The sequence below is a fragment of the Plectropomus leopardus genome, chromosome 6 (assembly GCF_008729295.1).
Source record: "Plectropomus leopardus isolate mb chromosome 6, YSFRI_Pleo_2.0, whole genome shotgun sequence".
Lineage (NCBI taxonomy): Eukaryota > Metazoa > Chordata > Actinopteri > Perciformes > Serranidae > Plectropomus > Plectropomus leopardus.
Window position 1 is genome coordinate 25,863,040 of NC_056468.1, and position 24,088 is coordinate 25,887,127.

A 24,088-nucleotide genomic window follows, 5' to 3' on the forward strand; every position below is an offset into this window, starting at 1 on the left:
AATAACCCACTACTGTACATATGATCATTCTTTCGTTTCAAACGTGCTGAATTGAAAACATCAGCTGTCTTTAAACATCTCCTGGTGCTCTGGATAATGTGCTGATTCTGATCTTATAGACTACACATGTTTATTGTCAATAGTAAATATTAAATACACATAAAACATGATTAAAAAAAATAACAAAATGAGAATATAAGAAGCAATAACAAATATGTTTTTTTGAAAAATATATAGCCTAAATTCAGGGCAAAAATGGGATTATAAACCTGTGTATCCAAAAGCTTAAGAAGCAGCACGCAGCTCAGTAAATGGCTCCATGTTCACATGATTGTGTTTTTAAGTTGGCTCATACAGACTGTGGAAGCATAATGTAATGAAACAGCTGACTTCCTTATAATACATCCACGGCTGACCCCCCAAATAGCGGCCTATGTCCCGCGTCACTTTAACATTTGTCGCCGCAAAGAATTGTGGGACGGATTTCTCTCTCTTCCTTTGGTAAAGGACGCTGCAGTGTATCCATACATCCACGAGTGTATCCTATGCTCACTATAACACATCCATGATCCAGTGCTAAAGGGGATTATAAAGCATTGACGCACCTTTCCTTCATATTAGCAGAATTCAAACAGCTTTTATCATGGCAGCCGCTCAGGTACTTCCGGTTCGTCTCACTCACGCGGCCGCGATTCTTCAACCAGGAGCGGAAACTCGGCTAACAGCCAAAAAAAGCCCCCTTCTGCTTTCTTCTTCCTCGTTTTGGAGGGGAAACCGTCTGGACAACAACTGGACTTAAAACATCGTTCAGAAAGGCAAATTAAACACTGTGGAAAATGCTGCAAGGCCTGCTGGGAACACTAATGTTGCATCGCAGCTTGACAGACGGAGCATCGGACAACAGACTGAGGAAAACAGGTAAGTTCTCGGCCCAAGTATCATATAAAATACAAATACAAATACAAACTTTGTGGAAAGTGCGAAATTACCCTGCGTGGACATGACAAGTCTGCCAGCTCGTTACATCTCGGTGTTTTTGTAGGTGCATGTTTGACAGGATGTGTGAGGGAGACTCCAGGCTCAGGAGCCGCTACCATGCTTAACCATATTTTAAGCAGTTATTGAAAATGTGTGGCGGACTCGTATACTGGCTGTCATGCATTAGCCGTGCGCCGTTCACGGCGTGAGTTTTGCATTGTATTTCATTGACCTCACGTTGGTGTTGTTCCGATCTTGAGTGTTTGGTGATGGTGATGTCAGGTTTCCTGTGTGGACATCGTCAGTAGTTGTGGCTGGGTCAGCTGGTGCAGCTGGAGAAAAACATCAGTCAGCCTTCTCCCAGCAGGTCCGGGTAGCCAGGTGTGTTGTTTGAAGCTAGTGTTTCCACAAAGAGTGTTGAGAAAGTATATGGTTGCAAGACTGGGATTGCCCATAAAAGCACAGCCCTGGTTGGGTCTATTTGGTTCAATATAACATATTCCTAAAGAAATGTATTTGATTGCATGGCAACCTAAAAGTCTGAGCTATGAGAGACATGAGAGACATTCTCTATGTACTCTTCCTCACACCAAGTGGTGCCCCCAAGGCCACCCTGATAGGTAAATACAAAAATATATGCAAAAATAAAAAATATCATCTAGTGTTCAGACTCTATTTGCATATTTTTGCACCTTATTTGTTCTGTCCAGCACTTTGTATTTTAGCTGCTTTTGGATGTGTGCGCTGCTAGACCTGTTTTCACCCTGATACATAAAAACATAAATAAGATTGGTGTGGAACTTAAAATGTTAACTGCACCTATATTAGTCTCTACACATTGATTATTAGTAATAATTACTGTAAAATGAGAAACCAGAGTATGCATGTCCTTAACTTGAAGGAAAGAAGGTAAATTATTTTTCAACAACTGATGGAGAAGGGGTGGGAGTTAATACACTAATGCACTTCTTCCCTTTCCTTTTTTGACATACAGTATGTTTGTACATACATGTATGTTTGTGTATGTTTACAAATTCATTCTTTCCTTTTATTTTTTTTACATGTTTGAAATAAATTTCACTTCAATTCAGCTCAGTTCAATTCAATTCATTTCTCCACAGTGCCAGTTTTTAACCAGGTTACTTTAACAAAATAATGTAAATTTCAAAATTTAGTCATGTCTTTTGGTTGTGGGGCACCACCCCAATATTTTCAGCGACCCCATCTGGCCAGCACGTAGAGTCAGGGCTAAGAAATGAGGAACATCTTCTACAGTATGACGTTCCTCTACCCTTTTTCCTAACATACTCTCTCTGTCTGAGAATACATGTGAAGCGAATTGGGAAAAGAATCCACCCTTTAAAATGTAAAGACTTCTCATTTTCATGCAGGAGTTTGATAACAGAAGCTGCTTCTCTCTCCTGCCGGGGTTACATCAGTGTGTCTCATTATGGACTGGCTATGCTTATTTCCTCCCTGCGAGGCCACAGAGTCTGCGGGTGAATAGACAGCCGGGGCAAAGCTCTGTCAGGACACAATGGACGACAACAAAAGAACTAATTAGCAATCAATTACCGACGTGTTTCTGTCCTGCACCTTTTATCTTGTTAGAGTGTAGAGCAGGTTACCACTCAACATGTCCCATTCACACACACACACACACACACACACACCACCTGCCGCCTGTATGTCTGTGTGTGCAGCAAACGTGTGTGGCTTTTAGTGAATATAGATTATTGCAGAGATGTATGTGGTAGCCCGGTGATATCAGGTTGAAAAATCTTCAAATTAATCCAATTGAAGCCTTTAGAGGAAGCTGCTTTTTGTCTGTCAATGTAAAGATAGTTGTTCATTAGTCTCATCTGTGACACAATCAGCCTCTAAACTCTCCATTGTTGCATCTCGTTGCTCCCGTTTGTTGTTGTGATTACTTGGAGTCGATCTAAGTTCAGACTGAGGAGGAAATTTCTTGCATTAAAAGAATTTTCAATCTACAATTTCATAAAAACCAACATAGATAGAGTAGATTTAGCGCTAACCTAATTTGTGCATGTGGCTTGCTCATTTCAGCATCTCCCACTCCACTGTTGTGCAACACACACACACACACACACACACACACACACACAGAGTGACATCTGGGGGGAAAGTGTGCTGTGAGGAGGCTGCGAGTGCCTCTCATGATAACAACTCTGCATCTCAACAACCTGCATCCATCATCATCAACACTAACATCTGCTCTGAGCCTCAGCCTTAAATCTCTTTCTACCTCCCCTCTCCCCTTACCTCCCCTCACTCCTCACCCCCTCTCCCTCTTTCTTACTCTCTTCTTTTCTTCTTCCGCTTCTCTGCTGTCCATCTTTTTCCCACGAGAAGCCACCGCAGCTGCCTTTCTTTAACCACTCCGCTTCAATCTGCTTTGAGTCCCATCCAAATCCCCTCATCTGCAGAATACGTGTTGATGTGTTTTCGTTTCAACCACCCTTAAAATCAATATTTAATGATGATGTTATCAGTGCTTTTATGTGTAATTTAGCCCGTGTGTCAGTATGAATGAGACACTGTCAGCTTTATGGCGTCAGGCATTTATTTTCTGTTAATGGGTGCTCCTGGTGGTATACAAACCAAAACCCAGTGGACGTCTGATGGATTTGTCTGTTTCATTTCTGTTCACGCGTGCATTCACAGCTATGCGTGCATGCATACGTGTTTAGTTGATTATATAGCAATTTGAAAAGTATGAAACTTTGCATCTAAATGCCATGAATGCTGCACTTCGATGTGACATTTCTAGCCTTATTACCACAGAATAAGACCATGAATAAGGCACTGAATGTGACTGCATCAGTTTGATCTTAAAACACAATCAATCAAAGCAACTGCTTGTTTCCAAACAGTCTGCATGGCCCGATTTTGGCATTTTCCAAAGCCATCACAATTACTTCAGCCCTTCAGCTCTGAGAGCCAACATTGTTGAGAGGCAATAATCATGATAGTTTTCTCAGTCATTTTTCTCCCGATAACAAGCCATTTTTAATCCAATTAGGAGTGCTAACGTGAGAGGCATAATACCACGGCCCCTGGGACAGATGAGAGAATATGCAGGACATTTATCCCGACAGTCAATATTGGATTTCTCACTAAGCAGCTGTGCCTGCTCTCTCTGACATTCTCCACCTCTGCACAGTGATCCGTCCTGATTAAACGGGCTTTTCTACTTTATCAACATTCATTACATGACCTGGTCATGCATGGCCGAGGAAACCAGGAGCGGCAAAGTTACACGCCTCACGTTGGGGTTTTCCTAACTGCACGTCTTCCTTGAATTCAGTTGTTAAATGAAAGATGATTCATCTTTTGGATCTTAGATGGTGTTATATATGAGCAGATAGGTGTGTTATGGAATTCCCCAAAAACTTTTCTCACCCAGATCGACATGTAAATGTCTTTATATCTGCTGAACCTGAACGCAGGTGGCTAAACTACTTTTGTGTAACAGAACCGTTGGCAACAATATCCAACCGTTTTTCTTCTTCATTTCATGATTTGATCCCCTTATTATAGTTGAGTTTAAAGCCTGAAAAACTCAGATTTCCACTCATATTTATTTTTTTAACAAGTTCACTCACCTCTACTGAGATACTGAAAATATAATTTCTTGTGCAACACTTCAGGGCGAGAAAGCAACAGAGCTGTGGTACTTTGACGCCAACAGCAGCTAAACATTGCCACCATGTGGTGACTGCTGAGGCTCACACAGCTGTTCAGAATGGTTTTTTTCTAATTCATTCACACAATTATTTATATATTTTTTAAAAACCTAGACAGATGGTCAATATATTTTTATCTCATCTCAGCATCACTTAATGAAATATGTCTGTTAACTCTACAGAGAATCATACAATTATTGTTCCATCTAAAACACAGCTAATAAAAGGCAGAAAATGCATGAAAAAAGAGGGCTGCTGTTTATAGCTGATTGCAGTCGATACATTTATGCAGTGCACTGAATCATTGTCATTGAGTGCATTGATTATGTGGACTAATCAATGTTTATTAGGCTGGAGAAGACTGGCCAGACCACAGTGGAGGCTGAATGATGAAGGAACACATTTACTGAGTGTCAGAGGCCCACCCACCGGCCCTCTGCACACGTTTCAGAGTTTAAGGGAACTTCAAACTGGGAACTTGTGTTTAGTCAAGTCAAATTTATTCATAGAGCACATTTTATACGACAGGCTTAAACTCAGTGTGCTGCAAATAAAAAAGCAAAAAACTATAGACAAAGGTCAAAAACATATAAGATAAAATCATGTGCTAAGAGCTATTACAAAGAAACATGAAAAGATAAGAGCATATTTTTAAAAGGGGAACAATAAGAAAACCAATTGAAACTCAATTCTAAACATTTTAACGTTTTACAATGTAAACCTTACTAAAAGCTTGCGAGGAAAAAAAGAAGGGACAGTGCTCAGTTTATGAATAAAAAACTGTATCGGGTTTAAAGTTGGTAGATTTTGCTCCCAACATATACAGTAGCAGAATTCTTGCTCCTCTACAACGATGCAGAGTTAGAAGTAAACTACGCCTTCTCAGGCGTCAGCCAAACTGAGTATTTAAAATCTGCAAAGATTAGGATAATTTGTGCAAAAAGAGTAGAAGTTATGTTTTAACAATTCAATTTCAATGTTGAAAATGTATTAGTCTTATCATTGTCTACTGTGTGCCTCTGCCTAATGAATGAAAAAGACACTGGACTCTTAACAGTGTTCCCTTTTTTTGGCACAGGCGCACTCATCCTTCCTTGCACTGGTGCCAAAGTCCAGCACGTGCTTCAGGAAGCCACTAACGCTGCCATGGCTTAAAACCATCAGATAGGAATTTCCAGACGCAATGACGCAGGTGAGGCTCTGCTGTTTTTGTACAAGTAAGTGGTCACTAGCTGGAATTTCTTTATTACGAATAACCCTAATATGCCATCTCATTTTCAAGGGGCCTCAACAAAAATAATACAATATAAGTACGATGAGACATGGAATTTAACAAAAAACTTTTGGAGGATAATTAAATCATACAAAATGTGCAGAACAACAAGAACATTTTTTATGAAAGCAGAAAAACAAAGAAAAAGAAAAGAAATATCAAGTAATAAGGTAAGAAAAAACAGGGGATCATCCTCCAAACAGAGCATGAAGTGGATCATTCAATCTTAGATTATAGAAAAGTGTTAATGTCAGTGACAACATTAAGTAGAAGTTATAGTAAAAGTTGTAAAACATTATTGAACAAAATTGTAGAGATTTTAACAGATCCTATAATAAGAACAGGGCATTTTTTAAGGTAGCTTATTCTACCTGCAGCTGGAAGAATGACTTCCAAGACATGAGCTGAAAAGCTGCAGGCTGACATTTAAGAGCCTCCTGAGACTTTGTATTAGGAAGTGGAAGTGCTCCTGAATCATGAACCCAGCTACCCTATTATACACTACGCTGAAGCAGGTATTTTGAACAATCATTTGTTTTCTTCTGACCCCTCTGACTAACCATGCATGCCAAATAAAAATCATGTCACTCTGATATGAGTTGTTTCGCTGAAAGAACAAGTAGTTTTACAAGAGAGGTTGTTCAATAGCATCCTGTCATAATTTCAATTAATTTCAACTTTTAGGATCAGGCTTGAGTGAGTTAGTGATGAGTGAGGAATGAGGACGAAACGCACAATGATAGACTCTGGTGCATGCAGGTCTTTACACATTTTTAAACTGTATAATTTTATAAATATTAGGCTTGAAATGTCATTGAATCGTTCTAAATTTGTGAGGTCTCAAATGCCACAAACATAAAAATCTTCAAACCTACCAATAAACATAATGATTTCCTTTTTTTGCTTTACACCTCATCACCTTAGCATTATAAGGTCTATCTTTAGATTTTTGTCAAAATTGATTCTTCATATATTCTTATCATGTGACTTCATAATGTGAGGTGTTTTTCTTTAAGTTATGTCAATTTTTGACTTTTTATTTGAAAAAAACCAAAAGGTTCATATCATTTTTTTGCTATTTGGAATATAAAAACTTGAAAGTCAATATCTCAAATCTGCTCCTAACACAGATTTAACTTTGTAATTCCAAGCTAGCGATTTACACTTATCTGTTTGCAAACTGTAGATTAACCTAACTCATGCTGACAACCATATTCCTACATAAATCTGCACATGGCTATATAACACTCCACTTTATACTTACCTGCAATGCTTGAATACGAAAGAGAAGATTTGTCCAAAATCTGTCTTAAATTTGGTTAAAAAGTGTTTTGAAAAGCTTTTAGACATCTTTTTGCAATCAGCCAATCGCCCAAACAAAATTGGAGTTAAATTCTTAAGCAATGATTTTACTCCCTCAGCCCCTTCAGTTACATTTTGGGACACTCTGCGGTTTTATGACTTCAGTCTGTCTGTTTGTGTTTCCACGAGAAAAGACGTCCCTTGCTGCTCTCGAACAATTATTCCACAGTGCGCTCTGTAATTAAACTATTATGTAGAATTATTCTCACCATCTGCATGCAGCATCAATCACCACTACACAATTTCTAAATGTGTTTGTTGCTTTAACAGTTGCTTTTAACACAAAGGCAACAAAAAACTCTTCAGAAGATGTTCCAGTGGCTTTTTCCAGTATGTAATATCAATATTCTCAATGATGAACACAATCAAGGTTTGTCCAGTAACCTTGACAATAATTAGTAGAAACTGGGAAGTGTGCGATAGATGTTAAACAAGTTTACAAGACCGTTTTTATGGAGCTATATTTTGTATGTCCTGTTATTTATTACATTAATATATAGTATGCCTGACTGACCTGTAAATGCTTTGTTATAATTTACCCTGACTACATAATGTATGAGACAAAAGACTCTAAAAGCGAATCAAACAAACAGGCCAGCATCAGATGGGAGTCACCAGGCCTCCCCTGAAGAACTCCGCTGGAAGGTAATTAAAAGAAGAGTGTGTTATCCATCGCTCCTCATTAATGCACTTTGAATTAACCACTTTCAGTGGAGAGCTACGGGGAGGGGGGACAAGGGAGAAAATCCATGCAGGCTTTAAAGTAATCTCTCTCTGTCAGGTCGGTCCAAACGGGGAGGGTCGGCTCATTACGGCCCCCACAGGAGATGAATGGGTCAGTCAGGCAGTAAAGAGAGCTGGGCTGGACCGCTGCGTTGACGGACAGATCCACACAAGAAGTGTGTATGTGTGTGAGGGAGTCAACACGCAGTGAACAACAGAGCCAAAATACTTAGCTATATGTGCTATCTTTGGCAGGGAGCAGGTGTGCAGAAGGAGGTTGCATGCTGGGATACGAGGCAGGGTTAAGACGCTAATGTGTGGAGTCAACAATCATTGTGATTTAACTTTGACCTCATGGAGGGCTGAGTGGCACATCTGGCCAGCTGAGGCAGACACCACACACAGAGGGCACTCCAAAAATCACACTACTTAAAATTTCCTGGACTGCTTCTGTCTTTAAGAAATAGTTGCATTTTTTAAAATAACACTGTAGGTATGGTTCTTGATTCCTGCTTTAATTCATGACATAGACCCCCAAAATTAAGCCCACTGTTGCCACTAGATGGAGTTGTAGTCTGTGTGTTGTTGAGACATTTGAGGCAGCTGCACTTGGATCTATTTTAGTGAGGACATGGAGCTTTCTCAATGAATTATCGTATTATGATTAATCGTATCTGAATTTCATGTTTCATGTTGAGCAAAATCAGGGCAGGGCAGCTTTTCTAATATAGACTGGGTGCTGGGAGATGATATTCAAATATGCTCAAAATGTCCCCCTCAATATTTTAATAAAAAAATATACATAAAAAGACTGCAATGCTATGACAGGCACCCACGCACTGCTGTCTAAAATAATCACCAAATTCAATCAAAATAGTAAATAAACATAAAATATTGCCATTATTGTTACAACTGGTTGAGTATTACAGAGCACTGCACTTCTGCATGTGTTTTGTCCGAGTGTACCTCAGACATTACTCATCTGCTGTGGTATATTCAGTATCCAACACTGTACTGTCTCTCTATTTCATTACTTTCAAATATGTTAAAAAAAAGAGGAAAACTAAAATATAGGCTAATATAAGTTTAATGTGGATTATATCACTGTAGACTGGGATAGTTTTTGTAAACTGATATAAAAATGATATTTTTATGAATGCTTTTCCTCCTGCAGTGTTATGCTTTATTCCTGCCTGAACACTAGCTAGCAAGCCAACACTCTCCCATCCCAACTTGTTGCCGCTTGGTCAGTGCCGCTCACATCTACATATCGCACACTAGATATCCTCCTGCGTTTGTTGTTGATGTAACGGGATGACGTGTCAATTTACGCCTGTAAAATGTCTTCAAAATACACTTTAGTTTTCACAGGAAATGTACAACTTACAACGTCAGTCGAACGCTTTGTGTTTATGTTTAAAAAAAAAACACAATGGTTTGGCTCATAATTCATACAGGAAGTGAACAGCTGGCTGCACGGTGAAAGTCCGGGGTTTGCTGGACCCATCTATTGCCCTCCAGCCTACGCTAAGGACTTTCCTGCTCCTTGTTACGGCCAGCGCTTCATTCTGCAGCTTTCATCCGGCCGTGTTATAAACTGAAGCCACTTGCCGCCACGACAGGTGCTGTCCGGCTGTCCGGGGGCGTATCATACCCACTGAGCGGCGGTATTTGAAAAGAGAACGGACTGAGCGGGCATTATTCCATACATAACCTAACGAACAGCCCATACAGTCTGAGCACATTCCTCTCGCTTGCTTTGTGTAAAGTTAAGATCCATTAATTTTCCCATCAGTTGTTGAAAGGAAACTTATTATTGTCACGCAATATAAATATTAACACTTCCCTTTAGTCAGGAAATGCATGAAAAGATAACATTAACATCAATGTGTCAGTTTTCACTAGAATGTAATTGTATTTGTAACAACTCACTAATGAATAATTTATGATTGTCCATAAGACTCCATGGCCACGGCCTTTGAGGAGGGCTATCTGACAACTTTTGCATACCAAACAAATCATTCAAACAGCTGATTTAGTATGCATGTGTTTATCTGTGTTTTTATGCCACATATTAGCAGGGAACTTTTGCATGCTGTCATGTTTTCTTTATATAATTTTTTGTTGGATTTCTTGGCCACTGTTGTGTTTTCTTTGTGCAGCATGCGTCTTCCCTCATTCATTCAGGATTTTTAGTCAAAGGGTGGAGTGGGGGGTTATGGGGTGGTAAAATGGGAAGAGGGGGCTAGATATTAGATTAGATTGGATTAGATTAGAAGATGAACTCTGTGAACAGACCAGCATAACACAAATTGATATATCTGTTCATCATTCAGAGCAGCGTAATGAGACTGTGAGGGGTTACTCATTCATTAAAATCTATCGATTCATTAAATAAATTGGACTTAAACAATTACAGTATGTATCACAGCATCACATCGCAGCATTTGTGTGGAAATCGCCAAGGGACAAGCACTTGTAGCACATGAAACACACAGACACATGCACACACACATTAAGCATTTTGCTAACATTTCCCTTTTCCTCTGCTGTCATTTACATTAGCAAAGCACACTTCTGCAGCGAGACCCCGGCTAATAGCTTCAGACATCGTCTCAACACGAGGACTTTGTAAGACAACTAATTATTACCGCTGACCACTGGCTTTTAAATGAATGTAATACACCTTGAATAGGTCATCAGCATTGTAAGACGACAGGCTGAGAGGCCATTAGACCAAATGTTATTCATCATACTCATTATTGTTTTTGTTTGTTTTATTTGTAGTCGTGCGTGTGGCGTCACAGACCTTCATCACTGAGAAAATGTCAGCTATCATTAGCTGAGGATAATTGCGGGCCAGAGTTTCACACAGAGTCCCTCGTCTTCATTTCAGATGAATGAGAGAAAGTGTGGGCTGAAGTGTGTATGAATGCTGACAGGGTGATCGTCATCTCTTCCACTCGGCTACATCTGAGTTTGACCTTTACAAAGGCAGCGTGGACACAAACGATTAGTCTCATCTAAATGAATTTGCTATGTCACTGCAAACCAAATTACATCACAGCTCCTCCATCTCTGTCACTCTTTCTGGCTTTCTCCTTCACATTCTGGTCCTTTTTGTCTTTTTGTTGTGCATGAAGTGATGCTCCTCAGTTTGGTCTTGTTTTGTTAAAACACATAATTAATCGTGCTTTTGAATGTAACTGTACGTTATAATGTTTTAGCTTTTTGGTCTCGCTAGCAGAATAAGTGGTGGAGCCAGACACTTCTCTAGAAATCTGTTTTTATTATATGCTGGAGGTTCACAGAATTAATGTTTAGCTGAGAAATGTGATACATGTGAATCCATAATAATCTGGGCTACTCTACTTGCAAATCAAGGATCCCCAAAAGTTTCAAGTAAATGGGGTATTCAATACTCTTGCGTAGTAGGATAAACAACATTGGCATCAATTGGTATCTGATCAACACAAAGTTAAATGTATTTTTCAAAACCTAAAGATTTGGAGCTTTTGATAAAACATTTGGGGGTGGAGCCCCGGACGCCGCCCACCACCTCCGCCTCAGAGCATCACCTGCACAAATGGTGTGAACACCTTTCCATACAGACGTGCAAGGAACAACACAACCACACACTTAACATCCATTCTCTGGTGGGAACATAGGTGTAGACGTCTTGTTCCTTCAAATAAAAACACAGAAGGAGCAGTGGAATTTTCTTTTGACAAAATTAAAGATATTTACACCATATATTAATGCAAAATAGCCTACAGTGATACATACAAATTTATCCAAAATAAGTGATTAATGGTCAGAATTTTCTGGTGGAGGTCCCCACCCCCCCCCCCCCCCCTTTCAAATCCGTCTTATGCCTGCCAAAATAATGAAAACACTGTCACTATATCATCAAATGTAAAAAAAAAAAAAAAAAAAGTATATTATTTAAGCAGGTATAGTATTAGTATGTTTGTGTGTCTGAGTTTAACAAAATTAGTGTTATCAACTAACTGATCACAGAGTGCTCTGAGGCCTACAAACATTAGACCTGAACCTCACAGGGGATTCAGTTGGAGACCTTTCAGTCACAAACCTAATCTTTTGGCCACCAGTGCACCATGATCCCTCACTGGCTTCCCCCTCACAAACACTGTAAGTTGTTATTTTGTTGAATGTTCAAACCTGAAGCTCTCACTGTTGCGAACTGAATCATCACATGCAAGTTTGCATGAGCGTACTTGCTTAATGTAAGCATTTAATTTCTTATAAAATGTGCACATGTGGGATTTCTTAACTTTTTGCAATACTAGATGTTACATATGAAGTAAAAAAAAAAATACTTGTATGTGACTTTAGCAATTCGCTACATTGTTTTTTTTTTTTTTTATCAGAGACAATACCCATTCATCATAAAGAGAATGTATTAATCAGTCAATTAGGTTCATTTCTATGACACCAAATGCTCAAAATCACTATAAATACAACAGTGTGAAATGAGAATGTGATAAATATGTTGCACATTTGATGAATTCACATGTGCTTTTTTATTTGCTTCATTTTTATTTCACTATTTGCCATGCCAACGTTTGCCTTAATTTTTTACAAATAAAGTGTCACCAAAATTGTAATAACTGACTAAACTATATTATGTATGCAATTTGGCAGGTTTACATTCTGACCCAGTTGATTAGTGACACAAAATTATACACAATTATTATTAGTTCACTTCCTACACAGCCAAAAATAGTGTACTAACACTGGTATGATGAATGACAGATTTTCATACATGATTGGAATGACTGTAAGCCAGCGCGGCTCAGTGTTTGTCAGTGACCCTCTGATGCAGGCCTGCCTGTCTGTGTGTGCTGCTATAAAAGCTGCCACCTCTCACAGCGCTGTTATTTTCCCTCTCTGCTTCAGGAAACACTTTACCGAGAGACGCACTTCAGCATGACGGTGGCTCTGCGCACACAGCTGTTCCTCTTTCTGATCTCCCTCTCATCAAGGATGGGGCTCAGTCGCTACATTGAGGTGAGAGTTTCGATTGTTAATCAATAATTTGCTTCAGTTTAAATCAGACAGGTTAAACTGTTTCTGCTCCAGCTGCTCTGCGAGAACATCTGGGATCTAAAATTTGATTTCTGTTATGTTTTTTATTCAGGACAATGAAGCTGCAGATGGATTATATTCTCTGCTCAGTCTGGACCAGAAAAGAGAATCAGAGGATTTTATTTTCCGCCGACCTCTCAGTAAGTGCAACAGTAAATAATGGCTTTATTTAATAGCTGATTCGGCTTACAGACGTGGCAACAAGTAGACCTTTAGCACAATTAAAAGTATGTTAAGTGATAAATTGAAAACAGTCAGTGCAGAGATGTTCATTACAGTATTAGTGTACAGACAGATACTGATTTGAATACTTTATCCATCAATCAATCAATCAATCAATCAATCAATCAATCCATTCGTGCGTATTTATTGTACATAATACTGTACTCGCAGTGATGATAGGGCATCTATTTAATATTTCCCAAAAGTGCACACTACAAATTGTTAGATGTCTCTTTTTTAAAGTCTTTTTCTATCAGGATGAATTGACACTTAGATAATTTTGGCACAGTCTTTCCAAAGCCATACTACCTTTATGTAACTGTAATTGAGCTCATTTTTTGTATGTTTTAAGTTAATAACTATATGTTCATCCTATGTAAAAATTAGCTGAACACTTTCTCCAACTGTCCATCATGTTCACAATCCACCGTATGTAAAGAGGAAAAGTCCCACTTATGGTATTTTTGTGTCTCATGTACTAGTATACCTAAACAACACTGATTATGTCATACTGAGCTGCCTGCTACAAGTTTGTAATTCAAAATCTGTATGTGCACAAAAACAGCTCATGCACACTGTAGGACTTATGCATGAGTAAGAAGCTGACTATCACAATCACACTTTTAGTTCAGTTTTTAAGGTCTCACCAAATCCTTGATGATTACTTGTAGTCAAAGCTGATCAAAAATGATTTGCGAATCCCTCCTCTGTCATTATGAATCACTAATGTTTGTGTGTGTGTGCGTGCGTTTTCCAGGATGTTTGGACATGCTTGCCACTGATGGCTACTTCACCTTCGTGGCATCTCGGCCACAGCTGGCCTGTGCTGCCTTCATCATCGCTGAACCCAGTGAGGTCATCAGCCTGGAGCTGTCTGACGTCAACATCGACTGCAGCGCCGGAGACTTCATAAAGGTTGGCTTCACTCACCAAAAATAATGCCCACACATCTTCCGACCCTTTTGTGAGTGAAGGACTCCCGACTTTCATGCACAAAAGGGTCTTTGAAATTTAAACTCTGAATCCTATTTCATCTTCCTCTGTTTGATTAAAATGGTGCCAAACAGGGTTAAGGCGGTTTTTAAGGGCCAAACGCCCCACTGAATCCTCTATGCATTGGTCACATTACTCAGAGCAAGTGTGGGAAGGCTTTAGTTGTGAAGCCAAGCCTCCCAGTTACATTGCAGCTACCGTTTATGTGGGCCGAAGAGGTAAAAGGCATAACAGGGACAAAGACTGGTTGACTTTAGAACACAGAGTGGAGTTACAGGTTGGGTCAGGGTCTCATCTGACCTGCACATATCCCATTTTAGAAGGAGAAAGATGCACAACACGACCAAACAGTCCACATCTATATTTCTGAACACAAAATCTGCATAAATTAGACTTAGTTTAATCCAGTCAATTCATGTTGGATTATGGTTGAAATTAAATATGATTCACAACACATACACAACAAATGTATTTATGAAGCACATTTAAAAGCGACCCATTTCAACCAAAGTGCTTTGCAGAGCAGAGCAGGTAGCTAAAATCACACACACACACACACACACACACACACACACACACACACACACATACACAAAAACCCATGACATGAACGGTACACACAGCTCATAGGTACAAACAGCCAACTCACAGGCACAGTCATATGTAATGTAATGACACCTGAAGTAAAGCAATATATCTTTACATTAACTTAATCTTAATTAGCTAAAATATTGTTGTGTTTTTTTAATTTAAAAACAGTGTAGTGTGCAATATTTAAAGCTTATGTAAAGTTTAATACAAATAAATAATACAAATCTGAAGAAATGAAATAAAAAATAAAATAAAGATAATGAAAGCACAAGGATATTTTAGGAGACTGGCATATGGACTAACAATGTCAGGGAGTAACTAGTTACATCAAACTACATGTTACATGTAATTAAATTACAAAATAAATGCAATTGTCAGTTATACAGGCTGAGAAAAAAAATGTAATTGAATTACAGTTACTAATCAAAATATTGGTGATTACAAAGTGGTTATACATGAAAAAAAAAAGTATTTTGGATAAAAAGTTTATATTTTGAAAAACAAAACAAAACATTAATTCTATTGCTTTAAATCTTTTTTCCGTGCAGGAATGTCTTCTTTTGGCATAGCCTATTTCTTGACATTTTACAGTTTTATCGCCAAATGTAATAAGTTACGTTACTTTGATAAAGTAATTGAAACAGTTTACATTATTCATGACTTTAACAGGTACCTAGTAATTTGTAACCTGTTACATTTCAAAAGTAGCCTTTCCAACACTGTCGATACACTTATTTATAATACAGCATAAATGATGCAAAAAAAAAAAAGGTTGGTCTCAAACTGCCCAGTGCCCAATGGTGACCAGTTTCTACTGTATGTAAAGACAAAAAGTCCTACTGATGGTATCTGTTTGACTCCTTTACCGGTCTTTTTAAACAAAACTGGGAAACAAATCTATTCTAACTTTTAATGTAACGCTTATTATCAGTGGTCTCTGCATTGTGTATGTGAAGTGGCACAGGAGTAAATGATCCTAACGCATCATTTTTGGCTCCCAACACTTTACTGATACTTTCATGAGTTCACAAAATAAGACATTATGATTCTCCTGCTGCAGATGTTTGACGGCTGGGTTCTGAAGGGGGAGAAGTTCCCCAGCAGGCAGGACCACCAGCTCCCTCTGCACCAGCGCTACACCGACTACTGCTCCTCCACAACACCCGGAGCCAGCAGCCGCTCCTCTCAGAACGTCGCTATGGTCTTCTTTCGCACCCACAGCCCCGACAGCGGCTTCACCCTCACTGTCAAAAAGCTACACAACCCTTTCCGTGAGTCCTTGGAGTCACTTGAGGGCTGAAAAGTCTGAAAGCAAAACAAACAGAAAAAACATCCATAAAAAACTAAAAAAAAAAAATCATAAGAAACACATTTGAACAAACTCAGCCTTGCATCTGTGTCAGATTTGTGTTGTTTATTTGTATGAGATTTGAAATGAAGACTAGACTGGTGACTTGTGTGCATGCATGTGTGTCCTTCCTGGACATTTGCGCCTGGTCGAGCATTAATCAAGGCCGAGAGCGACAGGACAGGATTGAATGAGAGGCATGCACCTGTTTTCCAGCTGCTTGACAAACACGGTGTTAACACTGTGTCAAGCAACATAACAATCACAGTCAAAGCCTGAGCACTGACACACGAAAAAAGGGAGTTTGAAGGCATTTTTTGGAAAAGGCACCTTTTTGGAAAATGCAAAAATCTCAAGTCAATGAGTGAGCTTTATTTACAATCCTGCCTCTGTGTCACAAAGTGGCCACAAGTGGTTAAAACTGCAGTCATATCTCAGAATGTGCAATGTTATCTACCTCAACATGTGTGGACCCTTCATGGCTGACAAAAACAAATACTTCACTCGATTTTGGCAAATTTGATCAAAATTAAAGCAGATTTTAATTGCATTCATTCTGCTCCTTTGTAAATGGTGTAAGTGACGGTTGATCCAATATGAAAAAAAACAACAAACACGTACACAACAGTTCATTTCAGTCATTCATCTCTTCTTGAAATCTTGCAGAACAAATAACACTCGATAACATTTATTCTGATATTCTCTCCTTGACTTTGATTGGCACGCCTCCTTCACCACGAAAATATTTCTAAATGAACAACATGCCCGCAGGAGTAAACTGTTCCGACTCCTGTTGGTGCCTGTCTATTCTACCATACTGTTATCGAATCAAATTTCATTATTTTCTTATCTTTGTCATCAGAACTGGAATTGGATTTCCATGCTCAGCCCTAATTGTGTCCCCTCCCCGCAGTCAGCCTTGATCATGTCCAATTTATGACATGAGGTGTCAGTAATGAGTTTCTCTGGTGACGGGGAACTGTTAATTTGAAACCTCTCCTCCTGTGTGTGTGTGTGTGTGTGTGTGTGTGTGTGTGTGTGTGTGTGTGTGTGTGTGTGTGTGTGTGTGTGTGTGTGTGTGTGTGTGTGTGTGTGTGTGTTTTTGAAAAGCCTGTAACATCATGTCTCAGAGTCCAGAGGGCAGCTTCACCATGGTGATGCCACACCAGCGCAGGAACTGCAGCTTCTCCATCATCTACCCTGTGGAGATCCGACTGACAGAACTCAGCCTGGAGCAGGCCAAAAGCAATGAGCTCAGCCCGCAGGTGAAACACAAGCAGACAGACACAAAGACACACACACACACACACACACACACACACACACACACACACACACACACACAGAAGACATCTTCTTTTTTCTGTGAAATAAACCAGCGATGGAAGCAGTGCTCTAACTTTGAAGAAATTCTTCTTAACATAATAATAAAATATATGTCTGTGCACCAGCCAGACTGATCATATGAACTTTTATAATATTACTGCTTGACACAATCTTATTTCCATTTAGAAAATTTCACCATTAAGATCCATCAGCCTCCAGTCAAAACTACCTCCATTACCTAAGTATGAACCCCCAATCAATCAGTTTCCCTCACAAAGAAACAATTGAAACAATATTTTTGTCTGTTCATTAAATAAAAATGTACATCCAGTAGACAGTTAGCATAGTTTGCTCAAAGGCTGGAAAACACAAGCCTTGATCTGTCAGAGTGTAACAAAATCTGTGTATCGGTACCTATAGTTAACATGTTTTATCTGCTTTGTTAATCTGTACAAATACTTAGGTGTAAAAATAGCTATCTGTGTTTTTGAAAACGGCCAGACTAGCTGTGTCCCCCTGTTTCCAAATTTCTGCTATGTGAAACTGACTCTCCTTTGGCTCAGCAGAATATATTTGAAATAAATATGTATTTATGCCTATGAAATGTTACCCTACAGACATGACAGTCATACCAATATTCTTATCAAACTCATGGCATGAAAGCAAATATGCATATTTCTCATAATGTCAAAGAATTTCTAGCCCATTTGTTTTATTTAAGCTGTTTAGACCTCATTCGTATTGTTTTTGACGTTTTCATAGAAATAGTCAGCTGAAACATTGAGAGTTAATTTCTTAAACTTTTCTAATTGAAACGAGACCAGGGTTTTAGAGAGTTGTCCAAAATCAATGTTCTGTTTGGCAAACAGTTTGCAGACCCACGTGGCGCTCTGAGTGATTCTGTTGTCAGATGTTGTCGTGCTCTAACAGGTGCAACAAAGTATAATTAGACTTCCATGGCTTAAGGTCTAATTCGGTAAATTGAAAACACCTGTGTGGTTCACAATGGCTGCGTGGAGGCTTCAGTCAGCTCTCATGAGCAATGTGGGCATAAAAAGATTGCAGTTTGTTAACCCCTCATATTTAATGCTCAATCAAGTAGTTGAACAGTTTCCGATGTATAGTATAATTGAATCATTTTATACTGTACAAAGAAAATATGAGTCAAACTTTTTGAAAACAGCGATCAACTTCTCTTTTTTTTTCTACAAAAACAAAATGTCAAAATGAAAACGATGTGACAATGTGAAAGGTGTCACCCACTGCTGCACGGACCTTTACAGTGAGTTCCAGCTCATTGTTAAGCTTTAGCTAATTATCTACTTCAAGGAGTACTTCACTTACTTAATGACCATTTCTGTAACAGTTAGTCATGCTGGGTTACTTTGCATTTGTGAAGAAAATTGTCTTTCTGATATTATTGATTGATTGATTGATGTTTAACAGCAAAACTATATCAGAACATCTGTTTACAAACTCTCACACAACTAGTGCAGTATAATCTCATTTGTAACAGTCGTCTGCTCAGTACTTCCCTAGCACGTTTGCTATATAAAACTTAACTTGAAGTGAAACTTTTCTATGCCCTCCTCGAAGATAGATTCCAATACTACGTTTTTTTTAAGGCATAGTTTTGCTGTTCAACGTTGTTCCCTATAAATCAGTAAATCAATGTTTGCTGTTTTCTACTGAGGCATTTAAAAAGTTTTCTTCCCAAATTCAAGGTAATGCAGCATGACTAATAGATTTTCAAGTGCTCATTTTGTTGGTGAAGTATTCCTTTAATAGCTCAAAGCCAGTTAGAAAATTTCAGTAATGAACACCACTTGAAATCCAAATCTCAAGTTCAGGTTCAAGAACAACAGAAATGATGTAAATTATCTTGATAAAAGCCTGTACAGAATAAAATGATGTTGGCAGCTGTCCTGACACTGGCTGCCAGACTGTTGACATTATGATAAACTGCAAGTACTGCATGTGTTAGGCCAAATACAACAACCTGACATTTCTACTCAGTTTTACAGGCAAATACAGCTGCATGAAATTGCATTTTCTGTCAAACAGATGTGATAAAAAAGGAGCATTGATAGAACATATGAGGGACCAAAGTACAGACAGACTATCACACTGCTGCTTATGTATTTCTCTCTATTAGCCGTGTTTAATTATTGTCTGAATTAAAAGGCCAACCACACATTAACCAACAGCATGTAGAACAAACTTTATTTTTAGTATTTCTTACCAATACATTGAGACCTGACAAATGTGTTGAATGCATTTCCTTCCTTATTATCACTACTTTAACTACTAGCATATGCTGGTAAACAGAAGATACAAACAAAACATAGACTTGCTCATCAACACATTGCTTCATAGCGCAACTAGTGGTCAAAAAAAATCCACAGAGTTTCTTTCATATAGCACTTTCAAGAGATTTCATTGCTGTATATAGGGCCTTTAAATGAAACTATATTGTCTATGCAGTAGAAAGATGCAAATACTTTGAAAACTGATGCTACTTGATTAGCGACATCAGATTAAAGAAATAGAAAACCTACAACTACCAGAATGCACAGCACTGCACCAGACCAATAAACACTCCTGCTGGTTGGTGATGAATGCAAACTCGTATATGTGAAACAATAGCTGCTGGTCGGCAAGAAATAATCTCGTACAACAGTTAAATGGTAAGCTAAAACGTGTCTCTGAAAACATCTGAAGTGAGAAATATGCAGCTTAGTAAGAGAGTCTTGTTTTTTTGAACAGATCCCCTTAGTTTTACTTTTTGATCTAACTTTTTGTCGGCCTCCATGTTCACTGTGCAGCAAACAGTATGGCGCCCACTTTCTGTTCACAAACTCTTGCTGTTACAGCTAAACACGGCACTAATATGTTTTTCTGAAAACAATTTCAGCAAGAAATAGGCCGTGCACTAACATAATCCTGATTTCTATTCGATTAGCACTGCCTAGTGTTACCCTTTGATCAGTCTTATGATTAGATGGAGGTTAGTTTATCACGGTTCATTTACACTACTCACAGTGTTTTGATACAAAGCTAGTTGAATATCGTATCATAAAAGTATCCCTTTAATATTCAGTCTTAATAAGTTTCCTGCTTGCACTCTAGCAATAGAATAAAATTTTTTTTTTTTGTGTGTGTGTGTGTTTTTTTTAACAGAGGCAGATATGGACGGGCTGTTCGGGGTCAGGTGACTATGTGGAGCTGCTAGGGGGAAATGGGGTGGACACCTCTATGATGTTCCCTGTAGCTGACCTCTGTTTTTCTCTCAGTGGGCTCGGTGAGTCTGAGCCGCTTTAGTTTCCCTCCAGTGTGAAACTAAGATTTTAATTGTAACTGCAAGTTTCCATCCAAAATATGCCTCGTTGTTCTGGACAGTGACTGTATGACAGTATTGTGTTATGCAATGCTATGCCTATAGCCTCACCGTTTTTCAGCTTTTACAGATTTTCACTGACAATAATCCTGATTTAACCCTTTGAAAGCTGGAGTGACATCACTTTTCTTGTGCTGCTTTCAGAGCATTTAAACCTTTGAATCCTGAGGGAATTGGTATTTTTGTAAAAACATGGTACAAAGGCAGTGAGCAACTTTGTAGTAAAAGTTAAACTAAATTCCATATCATGAACCCACACATGAAAACACTGTTCACCACAGTGTAACAGCAGCGGGGTCCACTCATGGCAAGGGCAGTTCAGAATTTGATCCCAATAATAGAAATTACAACAGATGATACTGTAGATTAGTCCTTTAAAATAAAAGAATATAAGATATACGATTCTCGTTGTGAAATATTTGCAATGCAAATTGTATTTTACAACCTGAGGTTACAAACAAATAAACACCAATACAAAAATAATAACCCACAAATGTAATATACTATACATTGTAATAAACTATTGCTACATACTAAATTGCAATATCTATTGCTATTATACTATACCATTTTTATTGATTGATCTCTATCTGGTCAAATTGGTGCAATGCTACATACAAAGACACACAAAACAGAACAAAGACACATGCACTTGTCATAACCAGGCTGAGAAGGGCTAGCTGTGGAACAAGAATGTGCTCCACTGTAAAGTATCTGTTTTTCTCTTCGGCCCTTCAGCCCAGATGAAGATTGGTTGTGATAACTCAGTGGTGAGGCTGGTCTCCAGTGGGAACTATATCAACCGTGTTTCCTTCCAGTACCGACTACTGGAGCAACGCGAGCTGCCCAAGACCCGAGAGAACGCTCTGGATAACTTCTGCTCTGTTGAATGAGATCTGTCTCTCACACACACACACACACATACACATACACATACACACACACACACACACACACAGTCATCCATCTCTCTGTAAATACACCAGTTTGACTAATGCCGTTAATACATATTTTGTATTGTTTTGCCAAATATTTTATTTAGTGACCTAATTTTGTTCGCTTTGATCATGGAATATTTATTTGACAAATATTTATTCATCTCGAATAGACGGAGGATGGTCGATTTAATTTTCTTTTTGTCAGGAAAATCTGTATTACATTATATTTCTTGGCAAAGAGCGTTGATTTCAAACCCTTCCTCTGCTGTTCTCATTTTTTTTTTAGCAGTTTTATTTTTTTGGGGAGGTTCTCTGCTGTTTCCTCTGTTTATATTGCCATGACAATTTAAAAATAAATATGACTTGCATGATAGAGCACATTTTTAATGTTCTGCATTTGTGAGTCAGTCTGTTTTTATGAGCTTTCTTACTGCATGTTCACTTGGTGTTTGCTTGGTGTTTGTGTCACTGGTGTGCTTCTGCGGGATCCATCCATTTTACCCCCTGACGACAGATCGGAAAACATGGGAATGTCCTTCAGTCTAATCCAGCACTTAGTACGATAAGTGATGTGCTTGTGTGGGTTTTTAACGTCTATTCATCAGGCATAAGATTTTCTGCTGTATCGCATTTACATATCAGTGAGTTGCCTTGATATGAGACAGCTGTTGTCCACTGTTATTTTGGATCAGGATAGTTGATGAGGCCACAGAGATTTTTAAGTTCGTCTGGAGTTTCAGATCTTGTTTTTCGTAGCCAGGCTAGTGACACCGCTTTGGTCAAGCCTGACATATCTTAATTATTGGATTGGCAGGATATTTTATACATATATTCGTGGTCCCCAGAGGTTGGATTTTAATGACTTTAGTGATCCCTTGACTTTTCCTCCAGCATCACAAGGAAGTTGAAATTAGTGGTTTTAAGCAAAATATCGAAACAATCACTGGAGGGATTATAATTAAATTTGGCAGAGACATTCATGCCCCCATCATTGTACTAACTTGATTGTGACCTTCTCATCTAACAAAATCCTTAAGTCCAAATTTTTAATGGTACTTGTACTTTGGTTTATGACAAAATGCTGCAAACTAGTGACAGTCCCATCAGTCTTGGATGCTCAACTGTACTTACATGAAACACAACACTTAGATAGTGATTGTGGTACATTTTATACCATGCTCACAACCCATCGGCTGTCATCTGATGATGATATAAACCTCAGAGAGTGAGGGCCAATATTTTGGGCTATTCTGGTATAGCCAGCGGATATTGGTGCCAAGATTTCCCCTCATCTTCGCTAATCACTAATCTTTATCAACATCCAAATGCAGATTAATTAAAAAAAAAAAAAAAAAAAGCAATATAACGCTAACTCGTAATGAGACATAGCACATGGGTTCCAAGATTGCAATTTGGCCAATGCATTCAGCCTCTCTTACCTACTGTTTAAACATACTTTGTCAGTACTACTCGAAATGGAAACAAGAACACTTTCACCCAAAATCGTGTCCCGTCTCCTTGAAACCCTTCCCCCCAAGCTCAGTGAAGTCAGGGAGGTTGTGAGGAAGGCCAGAGCTGCAGCAGCCTCTGGCCCCAACAAGATACCCTACAAGCTCTATAAGAACTGCCCAGCAGTGTTGAAGCTGCTGTAGATGCTCATGCAAGCCGCCTGGAAATAGAAGTGCATTCCTGTGGAGTGGCGAAGAGCAGTGGCCGTAGTCATCCTCAAGGAAGAGGACTTCAGGGAAATCAGCCAATTCAGAAGTATCGCCCCGCTTAACGTAGAGGGCAAAATCTTCTTTTCTGTCTTGGCAAAAAGAATGACCAACTACCTGCTAGAGAATGGCTATGTTGATACAGCTCCCAGAAGGCGGGGGTCCTTGGCTTCCCAGGGCGTGTGGAGCACTCATCGCTGATCTGGGAGCAGATCCAGTGGGCCAAGCATGAAAAGTCTGACCTGCATGTAGTCTGACTTGATCTTGCAAATGGTTATGGATCAGTGCCACACCAGCTCATCAACTTCACCCCTGAGTTCTTACACACGGCCGACACCATCAGGAGTCTGGTCTCAAACTACTTAAAGGACCTGCAGCTGGGCTTCACCCTCCAGGAGTATAC

At 39.0% G+C, this 24,088-nt stretch overlaps 1 protein-coding gene across 1 annotated transcript; it reads left to right on the forward strand.

The window, feature by feature from the left end:
* The first annotated feature begins 723 nt into the window (after window positions 1–723).
* LOC121944765 (corticotropin-releasing factor-binding protein-like) lies at window positions 724–22,244 on the forward strand. The gene is made up of 9 exons (XM_042488655.1): window positions 724–918; window positions 5,767–5,880; window positions 12,967–13,077; window positions 13,208–13,295; window positions 14,135–14,292; window positions 16,022–16,232; window positions 17,420–17,574; window positions 20,816–20,936; window positions 21,771–22,244. Exons 2-9 carry the CDS (start codon window positions 5,872–5,874, stop codon window positions 21,923–21,925), a joined length of 1,008 nt encoding a protein of 335 aa, XP_042344589.1. The 5' UTR covers window positions 724–918; window positions 5,767–5,871; the 3' UTR covers window positions 21,926–22,244.
* The last annotated feature ends 1,844 nt before the right edge of the window (window positions 22,245–24,088 follow it).

What these genes read in the sequence shown, in the direction of transcription:
- LOC121944765 (XM_042488655.1), top strand. An exon ending in AAAGCTACACAACCCTTTCC is followed by an intron (nt 16,233 to 17,419) that starts GTGAGTCCTTGG and finishes GTTTTTGAAAAG; the next exon opens with CCTGTAACATCATGTCTCAG. An exon ending in TTTTTCTCTCAGTGGGCTCG is followed by an intron (nt 20,937 to 21,770) that starts GTGAGTCTGAGC and finishes TCGGCCCTTCAG; the next exon opens with CCCAGATGAAGATTGGTTGT.